Source organism: Doryrhamphus excisus, linkage group LG1 (assembly GCF_037039965.1).
Source record: "Doryrhamphus excisus strain RoL-2023G ecotype Guam linkage group LG1, RoL_Dexc_Guam_v1.1, whole genome shotgun sequence".
Taxonomy (NCBI): domain Eukaryota; kingdom Metazoa; phylum Chordata; class Actinopteri; order Syngnathiformes; family Syngnathidae; genus Doryrhamphus; species Doryrhamphus excisus.
In genome coordinates this window covers 18,373,483-18,386,395 of record NC_136357.1, presented here as the reverse complement: position 1 = coordinate 18,386,395, position 12,913 = coordinate 18,373,483, and the positions used below count along the sequence as shown (strand labels likewise).

General features: G+C 40.9%; 1 protein-coding gene across 2 annotated transcripts; it reads right to left on the bottom strand.

Annotated features, from left to right (window-relative positions):
* Positions 1-63: 63 nt before the first annotated feature.
* hdac10 (histone deacetylase 10) lies at positions 64-10,468 on the bottom strand. Of its 2 annotated transcripts, none has more exons than XM_078791706.1 (19): positions 10,247-10,468; positions 10,017-10,100; positions 8,649-8,783; positions 8,465-8,561; positions 8,280-8,377; positions 8,103-8,207; positions 7,965-8,033; positions 6,955-7,081; positions 5,410-5,475; positions 5,267-5,326; positions 3,903-3,992; positions 3,715-3,821; positions 3,586-3,653; positions 3,316-3,505; positions 3,165-3,240; positions 1,729-1,811; positions 1,611-1,667; positions 1,282-1,534; positions 64-1,018 (listed from the first exon to the last, which is right to left on the bottom strand). In XM_078791706.1, the coding sequence occupies exons 2-19, from the start codon at positions 10,073-10,075 to the stop codon at positions 839-841; spliced, it is 1,920 nt and encodes a 639-aa protein (XP_078647832.1). In that variant the 5' UTR covers positions 10,076-10,100; positions 10,247-10,468; the 3' UTR covers positions 64-838. The 2 variants fall into 2 exon arrangements, with proteins under 2 accessions (XP_078647832.1, XP_057931808.2); XM_058075825.2 differs by having other exon boundaries at positions 10,276-10,467.
* Positions 10,469-12,913: the final 2,445 nt, after the last annotated feature.

The following is a 12,913-nucleotide window of genomic DNA, read 5'->3' as shown; positions in this document are numbered from 1 at the left end:
AATCAGGAATGTCAAAACTTTTATCTTTGAAAAGAGGAAAATATATCTACAAAATTAATTTCAGCTTCAGTGGTCATCACATTCATTCTCAGAGTTTCATTACCAAAAACATGGTACACACAAAGAAAGAATAGACTCATCTTTAATCAGAAAAAAGGTTGTATATACCTTATAGTTGTCAATAAGCTTTGCTTCTTCCTACTCCTTTTAGAAATGTGGAACTGTGAATTGATTGTGTGATGCATTCAATTGTAACTTGATTCATGTCCAAATCAAAGTAAACCATTACCTTCACCATGATATATTTAGCCAAAAATATCTAAGCAACTATGCCACAACATAAACAACACAAAAAATGTTTTACATAAAAATAAAAAAATGTACACATTTGGAACTGAAGTGGGTGGTCCCTTCAATGCTGCAGGGCTCCATGCTTTTTGACTTCCTGCTTGGAATGGAGTGCTCTTTTACATGGAAAGATGCATGCTGAGCTCTTAATGCAATTCTGCCACCTTGTGGCCACTTAAAACTGCACCATATCTCTTCTATTGTGCAGTCGCGTCATCACATCTTTTGGCCTCTTGCACACACAAAAAAACCCGCAAAAGATGTATAAATGCGTCTTGGTTAGCAAATGAATTTGTGAGTATACACAAATATACAGTATACCTATGCTGTATGTGTATTATTGTGATGGTGTTGCTACATAAACCGATATATTAGGATGCCTGTATGAGGCAATGCACTTGTACAAACCACAACAATAAACATATGCATCAATGAATACAGCTCTCATAAATGGTGGCGCAAGTGTACCTAATGTCGTTGCTGGTGTTATTTAGGTCACATTAAATTCGCCTGACGTCTGCAGTAGCTTCCAGTCAGTCTGTAGTCGGTGTCTCAGGCTCTCCAGCGCCGCCACGTCCTCAGCTAGTGGAGCAGGAAGTTGTCCCAGAGAGAACGCGGGTCTCCCAGAGAGGGAAGACGCTGTCATTCCCACCAGATCCTTCTCACCTTCCTGATATGGAAGCACAAGAGGAGTGAGAAAGGTAGTAGTTTCATGTTTAATGTGGTTGCACGGCATCATACGAGGAGGTGCTTCTAATATTTTGTATCTTGTTTATCTACACATGGGGGACAAAATATTAGAAACAGCTGCCAGTCTGATGCGGTGCATTTCTACACAATTTTAACAAATGCATGCAATTTCTTTGTAATGAAACTGCAATTTACCCACATCACTACCAGGGTGTGTACTTCAGCAGTATATTACAGTCTAACCTGCAGGAGTACAAGCACATGACCCCCAGCCAGGCCTTGCAGGAGGCCAACAAGCTGCTGCCACACACTCTCGTCCATGCTGCTCCCTGGCATCCGGGCCAGCAGGACCAGACCGGGGTCGTACTCGTAGCCGAGAGGCAGGAGGAGGCTGAAGGCAGCCTGCATGAAGCCCTTCTGGAGGCAAACGGGTATGTAATATCTGCATATGTGCTCCTTTGGCGCCTCATTGCTGAAGTGCACTGTGAGTGTTTTCCTAAACGTGAACAATGTCTCATCAATTCACCCAGTTTGATCACTTTATTCAATGATTCATTATAAACTATACTCACCCGTCCTCTGGAAGCTCACTCAGGACTCCAGTGTCTCCAACCCAAACAGCCAAAACTCTGCAAAAAGATGATTTCATCACAATTAATCGCATTAAAAAAAAGATCCTCTTGTTTGTACCGTTGTTCAAGAGCAGTCAATTGCCAGATGAGCGGCGTCATCGCCATGGAAACATCACTCACCAAGGCCAAGCCGTTACGAATCTGGGAGGCAATGAGATGTAAGGAAGAATGCACATGACACAGTAAGAGAATACACAAAGTGTACTGACCTCAGGAATATCATCAAAAATCGGCAGTAGGTTTCGACTGCTGGCGTGTGGTTGGATAATGAGGTATTTTTGAATTTGGCTGAAAAAGTGCCTGTACTGTTCTTGTATAATAATGGTCATAGCTTGACACTGGTTAATTCACTTTCAGTTATCAGGACACCTCCCGCAGATATTTAACAAATTACAAATAAATACAAAAAAGAGGAAATAACATAAATACCCTTACAACAAAAAAATCTATAAATCATTGAATAAATAATAATACATTATAAATACAAGAATCAACATTACGACAGACGGTAAATATGGTTCATGCCATCTTTATATAGCGACCTTTAAAACGTCTTTTTCGCTCCACCTCAATATCTCCGCGGGGATATCCGATGATTCGGTGTAGCTAAGGGATGCTCAAAGCTAACAGCTGCTCCCGAGTGTCAACAATGGCGCACACAGCGACAATCGTAATAAGACGTAATAACACCCACAGCTGCACACTTGCTTAAGGGGTTGTATGGCACAAAAACAATAACGAAGTATAAAAAGCACTATTAAACACTAAAAACGCCAAAGAAGACACAGAGCTGCCTTCACTAGCTTGCACTCGGGCGGCGCCATCTTGAAACATGAGACCTCCGTATCAAATCCAGTCTATATCGATATGAACAATATGCTTACTTTTGATATTGATATTTTTAAAAATATCGATATATCGCCCAACCCTAAGGCACACTGTAATGATACACAGACTGGCCTGCAGCACATGCCCATATAAGGAAGTCCGGCACAGTGACATCACAGAGAGCCAGTGTTAGAAAAACCTTTCTAAAACTTATTCTTCCAGGGCTCACTTCCAAATGCACAAACCTCATTTTCTGAAACTTTGGCATCATTTAACTCGAGAATACAAGATTCTAACTACATTTATAGGTCAGAAAAGTGGAAAAAGCATAATAGGGCCCCATTATATAACCTTTATTTTACCTGAAAGCCTAAACATAACCTGGTCCCGGCCTGGTTAAGAGTTTAGCCGAAGTTACTATGGCTGTTTTATAAAGACAGCTACCCAGCAAAAGCTGTCTTATAGTCTGGTTTTACACTCAACACAACTGACTAACCCACTTAACTCACTTTGTAAAATACCCCGAAATCAGGCTTTGTGTGTTTTGTGAGGCCTTGGCATGACTTCAGACATTTTATTCCTGATATTTATGCGGTCCCCCGCTTAGCGCTTTGCTAGGCTTATGTTGCCTAATGGGCCAGCGGTTTCTGTGTATTTTTTTTGTACCTCATTCTTCTTCATTCCCGCAGCAAGTGCAGTGACACTGGATAATTTAGAGACAGCTCCACCGTCAAATCCTTCTCTTAATGGCGAGAGAGAAAAAATAAGCATCATTCATCATTAGACTCAACGCAATTCAACAAAAACAAGCTCATACTCTGAATCTGGGTCCTGGGGTAAGCTGGAGCATCTGTCGGGACAAGCCACGCCCTCGGGGAGCACTGCTGCAGTGTGTAAGGGAGGCGGGACTTGTACGGGAGGCTCAGGCCACGCTGTGTTAGGTTCGGTAACTGTGGAATCTCCACCCTCCATGCACTTTGTGCTGACGTCTGAAGGGGGCTTTTCAGCTAAAGAAGAGTAAAAAACAAAATATGAATAATTTCAAAATATGTGTGGAGTCCTTCATTTGTGGTAAATAAAGGAATACCGGCGTGTTTAAGGCAGGACCAGTACTTCCGATGAGCTGAGCGCACACTGTGGATGGACTCAAGTGCACTGAAATAGAAGCAGCTTGAGTACATTGTGTAGAAACAAAGAAATATTTGAATGATGGAACCTTTTACAGGGTCCTGGGAGGTTTGCAGGCCGGGGAGCAGGATCTCCAAGCAGGGTTTGAACAGCGAGACACACAGACTGGCTGAGAGAAGTCAGGTTGTATCCTCCCTAAATAAAACAAATAAAGTTTTCTAATCCAGTTTGTCAGTGTCGATACCAAAAATTAATATGTCATTTCTTTTATTTGACCTCCAAAATGAGACACAATTTGCCTCCGGCCAGGTTCATCAGCAGGTGCGTGAGGTGGGCAAAAATGTCTGGGGTGGCACACATTTCACCCTGAAAAAGTAAGGAATAGTTGTGGCAAATACAAATGAATAGCAAGAACATTCTTTCTGGGTACTCTGGTTTCCAAAAGCATGCATGTTAGGTTGATTGGTGATTACTAATTGTCCATAGGTATGAATGTGAGTGTGAATGAATGTCGATATGAAGAGCTTGCAACCAAAAGGCGCTAAATCCATTTTGACTGATTTCGAGAAAATCAATGATTTTTAACTACCCACATATCAATCTATTTGGTCATCAAGTCTGTATTGCAAATGAAAGAGCTATCAATATAGGTCATAAAAATGCATGCTATAAAAATCCTGCACACACCATGTATTTTATATATTTTTTTTTATTAATTTTTTTTCGGATTTAGCACCTTTAGGCTGAAATGATGGATTTAGCGCCTTTTGGCTGAAATAAATTTGAAGTCACCTTTAACTTCTTCAATGGCATTGTTGTAAAATAATTTAAGGTGCTTTAATGTGCTATGCTAATAAAATAATTACAACACAGAAGCCATTCTCAACATACAATACAAAATAATTATTATTAATTAAATTAATAAAAAAATGATTAAAAGCAGTGCTCATATTTGACTACACCATGAAGGTGACAGTGACAAAAATCATCTCATTACAAACTCTTTACATTGTATGTTTTTTAGTACAAGTAAAATAATGTTTCTCATGAAAGTTGGAGGTGTCAAGGTAGAGACATGCCTTTTATGGCGTGAAAAAAACTTCCATGTTACAGAATACTGTAAAAACAAAATTTGTGTTCTCCTGAATTGCATAACATACTGTAACTATCATACGTGTACTTAATGTACACAAACAAAACAGGATGCGCACTGATACTGGCTTTCTGTATGTGCAGTGCCAATTGTATTCTTCTCTCTGATTGGTCAGATTATCAATAGATGGGAAACTTGGGCCAATCAGAATAAAGAATAAAGAAAGGGATTTAGCTCCTTTTGGTTGAAATCTGAAATGGAAATAGCGCCTTTTGGTTGAAAGCATACATTTCATATCACTTTTTTTCATATTTTTTAAAATGATTTCAAGACCAAAATATGTGATTTGGATACACATGACAGAGGTCTATTAAACTCATGAAAAACATGCAACTTAGTGAAAATTGGATTTAGCGCCTTTTGGTTGCAAGCTCTTCATATGTAACCTATTATTGATTGGCTGGGGACCAGTCCAGGGTGTAACTTGCCTCGCCCAAATAATTAATAATAAGCTAATGAAAAGTTTCGAAGATCCGTCATACAGTACCTCAGGGTCACCGATAGCGGAGTCAAAGCCGGCGCACACCAACACCAGGTCTGGACAAAACTACGCCAAGAATTTCCGATCAAAGTTCAGTTGATGATTTGCTTGACATCTGTTACTAATTTAACTTGGATGGTTTGGCTCACCTCATAGGCGACTGGCAGGAGAATGTGACAGAAGACGGCAAGATAGTCACTGTTCTGCATTCCAGTCTGGAAACATTAAAAAGTATATCAAGGCAACACATAGAAGCTCTGGATTGTGTAGAAAGGCTAAAAAAAAAAACATTGTCCTGCGATTGGCTGGCGACCAGTCCAGGGTGTACTCCGCCTCTCGCCCAAAGACAGATGGGATAGGCTCCAGCATACCCGCAACAGCCGATACTGATACCAATGCCAATCACATACATGCAGTGTAAATGTTGAAATGTATTACTAGCTATATTAGGTGTCACCAAGGTTGTTTCTTGTGCGAGCCAAACAACGCCAAGATGCTGCTTTTACCACATTAACAAATGCTAGTATACATGTCAGCTTTTGTGTTTCACAATGAATTTATTTCTAGTCTTCTGACATTATGAATTGAAAACCTGAATGAAAAACAGGCCGACTCCCTCTTCTGTGTCCGGGATTTCTGTGATATATACCGGTGGAGGTGGTTAAGGAGATTAGGTATCTGGGCACTATATTTGATGGCCTTCTGAGGTTTTCATCCAACACAGAGGAGATCCTCAAGAAGTGCCATCAGAGGCAGTACATGTTGAGGAAGCTGAGTTCCTTTGGAGTGAACAAAAAATGTTGCTGACCTTCTACTATGCTTTTATTGAGAACATTTTGACCTTTTCATTCATTTCATCGTTTTATTCACTGCATCTACAGGACCCGACTCGCAAAGCTCTTTCTCTACACTGCGATCAGCAAATAACCCGGACTGCATATAGGATTCTACAGGACCCTTCTCATGCGCTACACCCCGTGTTTGAGTGGCTTCCATCAGGTCGTAGACTAAGATGCCCACGATGTAGAACACAAAGGAGGAGGGCTATCTTTGTCTCTACACAGTCCAGCTTCTGAACTTGGGCCCCTCCCTATCCAGATTTCGCACAACCTCCATCTAGCTTGTTATATTTTAAAAAAAAATGTCATTACTATTTATTATTTTAGGTATGTGTGTGTTCAGTAGTGTCTGCTCTTTTACTTGTCCTTGTCTGCTTCTTACATTTTTATTCCATATGCTGCTCTCTGTGGCCTTTAAATTGCCCCTCGGGTATAAATAAAGTGTTTTTGGACTTGAATCGGTGTGCACAACACTCACTCATCATCCGGAGTCCAACGCAGCCCCGCACACAACAAAAGTTCCTCCTGCATTAATAGGGCTACATAGTGTCTGTATGCTCCCAAGTCCGTTCTGAGGCGGTACTCGTCCCCGGATTTTGCCCACACTTCCAAGTACAGTGGGTTGGGACTGGGGCGTTATAGCCGCTGCCTGACGGATGATCACGTTGCGAGCCACAAACTCACAAAACCCTGCCAAGTGCTCGCCCCCAAATGCCCCACCAATCTAAGCTTTTCAAAGCGCCAGTTAGCATCCCTGCAACTCACCCGCAGAGTGTGTTATCATCTGATTGAAATCTATTTTTGATGATAATTAGTCATCGCTCCAACGATTAAAAATGAGTCACTGTCACTGACCTTGTTCCACGGCACGTTTATGTTGAACCCAGCACCTTTGTCTTTGCCAACACAGTCGTAGTCTGATTCTCTAAGATTAGGCCAAAATTTCTGGTGCTCATAGCGATGCCAAGAGAAGTAAAGAACACTGGAGAAAGAGGATAAATATATATTACAACAGGGGTCTCAAACTCAATTTACCTGGGGGCCACCGGAGCTAGGTTCTGGGTGGGTGAAGCCGGGCCGCATCAGGTTTGCAAAAAAAACCCCAAAACGCATTTATTAAAAACTGGAAAAAAAAACAAAAAAAAAAACGTCAATGCTGTTGCTTCTGCTATACCCTACACTTTTTCAGTACTTTGATTCTGGTTTTCCACACCAAAATATCTGATAAAACATTCCACTGTTCTCAAATATTAATTTTTATTTTTCTCTACACAAAATAAACAAACAAATTAAGAATAAAGACAATAAATCAATCAATCAGTAATAAATAAGTAAAATAATAATAAAACAGCAAATAAGAAAAACGTAAGAAACCACATACAGTTAGTGAGTAGAGAAATTATTTTTTTCAGATTCAAATGTACAGTATTAACAGTTATTTAACCTTTAACATGAACATTAATGAAACTTAATAATTTGACCCAATTAGCAAGTTAGCATCGTACTCCATCGTACGTTCCATCTGGGAGCAGCGTCGTAACTTTAACAACATGTTTGATGAGATGCTTTATCTTGACGTGTATTTTCCCTTTTATTCCAAATCATTTCCTGCATTTATTTGTACCCAGCGTCATAAGCCTTTAGCTTCATTGCTAATACAAAGCAAAACAGGGCGGGGTAACAGGGTACGGTAACAGTATGGGCGGGGCAAAATCATGTTAATTGTGTCCGGTGTGCACACAGCTTTAAGCTGTCATTTCAACATTAAACTTTGGTATCAAGGTGCGGGCCGCAAGTTTGAGACCCCTTCATTACACCGTATATAAAACGGTAAAATAAAACAAATTTGGTTTGTATGAACATACCTCGGATCATCCTCAAAGGCATACTGCACCCCTTGACCGTGGTGTATATCCCAGTCAACTATTAGCACCCTACAAATATACAAACATGTCATAATTTAAAAATATATAACTAAAAAACACTCATCAAAGCCACATTACCTTTGAACTCCGTAGTTTTGCTGGGCATATTTGGCTGCTATGGCCACATTGTTGAACACACAGAATCCATTGGCAGCACTGCGCATGCTGTGATGTCCCGGGGGCCTATTGACAAACAGAGACATGTGGTACGCTCTGATTTTCTAAGTACAATTACACGTACAACATTTGCCTTACCTGACCAGAGCCATGCCATTTCTCACTTTCCCGGTCATAACGGCATCGATCAGTTGCATTGCGGCTCCCACGGCGAGTTTGGCACAGTGATAAATGTTCTGGAGCACAAAGTGAGAAGAAACTTGCTCACCCGTCTGGAAGAAGAAGACCACAGGAGTTCTGGATGGAAAAGTAATACCACTAACTGGGTGAAAGTAGACGTCCCCATATTGCAGGGTAAAGTCCTTCAGGTCTTCCAGCGTCATGTAGGGGGTCTTCTTCACTGCCTCCAGGTACTCCTTGCTACAATATGAAATGATTTTATCGTCAGTATAATGACATTTTGGCAGTACTACACTAAGTACAGAAACATTTGGGACGTCGACCCACCTGTGAATCAGTAGAATATTCTCATCTGTGGCCTCTTGTACAGGGATGGAAACACATCGAGCAGCCAGGCCTTTCCGGATCAATGCTTCATGACTGACTGTCAGACGCTCAGGCGTCTCAATCTCACAGACTGGGCTGGAAGTACAGGCACAAACACAAAAAGAAGAACAATACGTGCTTTCACTTTTGAGTCCCCAAATACTAAAACACTCCCCAAGTGATTTTGAGGCTAGTCTCATTTAAGAAAATGTTGTCACCAGGGGTTGGAATGTCGCCAGATCAAGCAACAAAATTGTAACACTGGCACCACAGCATTTAGGGTCCTATGATTTCCACGAAATTTCCCATTAAAGATGGAATTTATTGTTAAATGCAGAATTTTGCAGGAATTGACATTCATGCAAATTAAATCCTGTCATTGTGAGGAGAAGGAACTATTGTGTGGGGAAACAGCGTGTGAATGGAAGCAATCGAGTTTAGCTCAGTTTAGCGCTTTAATGTAAGGAGCGTTTTTCAATGCCTGAATGAAAAAATGACAAAGGTTCTGAGCGAGAAGCACGATCATTCTTGCACCCAGCTCGTCTCAAGAAACACATGACAAACTTTCGGCCTTTAAAATAAAACCACTGTTTGTCCGCAGTCATCGAACTGTGTAAACAAAATAAGAGTGTCATAAAAAAATCTTACATATGCAATTGGAACTGCATCTGTGATTACATCTCGCTAAATCTCAGGCCTGGGCACGGGCAGTTAGTTTGACAGTCCTTGAACGCACCTTCTCCCATTCTCACAGGCTGCACAGATAGATACTTAATTCATCTCCAAGAGAGAATTCACACAGATACTATACTGCATTTTTCCCCCTTTTCTTTCACCTCATATTTGGTCCCAAATGCATAAAACTAAGTTTTAATCATTTTAGTGAGTGCTAATGTGTATACGTGTGGTACACAACCTCTCTCAAAAACAAGTCCAACGGATATTTATAATTTTCGATTCATTGCCCCACTTTTCGACTGGGGTGCCCCTGTTAAACATGTCCGACCGACAACCACAATAGCCAATACGGTTCCTTTCCCAAATAGCAGTGTAAACAGCCTTATTTCTGGGCAAGCAAGAACATGGGTACATACGCTGTAAATATGGAAGTGATAAATATAGAAGTATAAATAAATATAAATATAGAAGTGATAAAACACCGAACGGCACAAATCACAACTAGCAGTGAGGTCAAAACCGAATACACATGTGTCTGTCAGACGGAATTGTCGAAACAAAAGTTAGTGGAGCCAAGCAGCAAATGCCGATGGACAGCTCCCGGTTGTGGCGTTAAGCTAAATGGTCATATCTCCTGTTTCCCTTACTTACTCAATCCAGAGCAGTTTGTAGCGAGTCATCTCTTCATCGTAAACTAAAGCTGTCCCCATTTTGCTGTAGACTCTTCGGGTCAGACTGAGCGAAGACAATCAGGAAAGAATACAGTTGAAGAGTCACAGCGGCCTCCTCTGGACAGCACTGGTATCGCTCTCTCTGCTATTATCGTGTGAATGTCCAGGATGTAGCAGGGTGGAGAGCTCCCCCTCCTGCCCTCCCCCTACCTGTTGTTGGCGCGCACTTGTTTGCTCACCGGTTGATCATGTGCTAATTAGAGGAGGGCATTTAAATGCAAGCTGGAGTGGCGTGCATCCTCTTGCTTCTGTTTCTGGGTCAGCGAGTTATCAGCTATCAGCGTTTGGTGCTCGGGTAGGCAGCAGGCCTCATCATCTGACCCATTGGCTGGGCTCAGTTGTTTTTAATACATTACTCATTGTTCTACCCATTACTCATTGTGTTTGTGTGCCTCGGAGAGCGGGAGCGTGCGGGACCAAGCTTCACCTCTCGCGTTGGCTGGGCGCCTCAAATCCCGGCAACCAATCGCTGGTCACGGTTGGCAAACTCCTCCCACAACTGCTGGTTTTGGATGCCTTGTATTGTACATATAACTGTAAATACCGGTGTTTGATTCATTTGCTTTTAGTTTGATTTGGATCTTGTTTGTTTTGTTTGTGTCCAATCATCGTCCTATTTCAAGAACATTGTTTTTAGAAGATTTTAAATTAATAAACTGTATATTTTAATATTGTAACATGTATGTTATTAGTGAACTTGCGTCTGCCTTGTGCAGGGTCCTAGGCCTACCCTAGGTGGCGTTGTTGCTAATATTGGCTATATGAGTGATTGCCAAAGTGTGGGATACTGCCCTCTGGTGGGCCGTGGTGGTACTGCAGGTGGGCCATGAGGTTATTAAAAATGATTTATTTTTACAAATATTATTTTTAAAATTATTTTATTGTAAAATATTTAATGCACGATTTACAAAACTATTTATAGGCCTAAGTAATCATTGAGTGTTGTTGACTGTCAGGTTCAAACTCATGTGACACTTGTAAAAACACTTAATTACAGACGAGACAGACGACAAAATTCAAAGTTTCTTGCAGCGAGGAGAGTGAAGCATACCCATTGACATGCGCTCCACTCTGAATATGCCATTCATGCTCCGCTCTTTTTATTTAGGAAGTCCCTAATACATGGTCGTGCAACTTTAAGGGGAGGGGGAAGCAAGCAGTCGCACAACTGTACTCGTTGTCTATGTGTGTGTGTGTGTGTGTGTGTGTATGTGTATGTGAGAATAATTACTTTTTGTGCATGTGTTCTTATCTTGGCACATTTTGCATGATGAACAGAAACATCTTCAAGGTTGCTGCTGGACTTCCCAGGCACCTGCAAGATTAGTGGTGCTAGGAGTAGCTGGTCAGCGTCATGGAATGTTCCTGTTTCAAAACACTCAAGACTATTGTCTAAGCAAACGGATATAAGGGTGATAACACTATAATAATTGAATTTACATTTTATTCTAACATTGACTAGCACTATAATAATTGTATTTACATTTTATTCTAACATTGGGCTTCCTTTATCCCCCTGCTTTCATTTCAATCCTGAATTTTTATAAGTGCTCTGAGAATGCAGCATTTTGTCTATGTATGTTAGGACTGTACAGGACAAAGGTGTGCTCTGAGTTGGTAAAGTTGGTAAACCCCTGAGCTATATCATTCCACGCAGCTCCCTCGTCATGCCACAAATATACATATTATGAGTCGAAGTATCACTGTCACATGAATAGTACTGGATCTGACAGTGCCACATGGGTTTTCAACGCATGACACAGCCAGCCTCCCTCCAGAGAGCATAATACATATTACAGCAACATACATACATATATACAGCAATATTGCTGAAAAACTGATTTTGTGGTGCCTACATCTTCATTTTTTCTAATCACTCATTTGCTCACTGTGAGTACAAATTTTTAAAACAGTTTTTTCTCACACAACTGGAGCTAGTGCATCGGGGGGCCATTTGTGGCCTTTTTTTTATTGGACCGCGGCACATTTAAAAAAATATAATTTAACAAGAAAACTGACAAAAAAACATCAGTAGTCTTACAGGAATACGGTGAGAAAGAAAGTGTTAAGAGGAAAAATGTAATCAAAAAAGAACTGAGAATAATGCAATATTATGAGGAAAAAATAACATTTTAGCAGCATGAGGCTGAAATATTAAAGGGGACCTATTATGCTTTCCCCACTTTTCTGATCTATAAATATAGTTAGAATGTAGTGTTGCCAAAGTTTCAGATAATGAGGCTTCAGCATTTGGAAGTGAGCCCTGAAAGAAGTTTGGAATGGCTCAAAACGGTTTCAAAAGGTGTCGTAAAATTGCCCCTTTATGATGTCACAGACGTGCTGATTTCTTTAAACTCTCGCTGCTCTTCTGTTTACGTTGCTAGCAATAGCTCCTACGGGAAAGCCACATTTGTTAACAATTCCTAAAGACGCCACCATCAGACACAAGTGGTTGGAGTTCCTGATTCCCTACCAGCAAAAGACACTTATTTTAAACCACAAAACGTTCTTGTTAGCAGCTTGCTAAGACATGGAAACAGGAAGTGGAAGCACCGGGGCTCCCCTCCGACGCGAGGCCGGGAGGCAGGACACAACCCAACCTTGGATAAGCCGAAAAAGATGGAAAGATGGATGGCTGAATGGATGGAATTATAGATTTACATGCAGAAAAAAAATTCTTGATGTATAAAAATGGCAAATGAAAGGCTCTTGTTGTCTTTGCCTCATGTCTTCAGTGAAGGTAAAAGTAACCATACATTTGCATTTATTCTTTTCATTCATCACATATGGATTTTGAAGTGTTTTCTGTGTGTAAAA

Excerpts from the sequence above, each read along its gene's own strand:
- hdac10 (XM_058075825.2), bottom strand. Across the intron at positions 8,562-8,648 it reads AATATTCTACTGATTCACAG|CAAGGAGTACCTGGAGGCAG; the intron begins GTGGGTCGACGT and ends TTCATATTGTAG. Across the intron at positions 1,019-1,281 it reads ATGTGCTTGTACTCCTGCAG|GAAGGTGAGAAGGATCTGGT; the intron begins GTTAGACTGTAA and ends CTTCCATATCAG.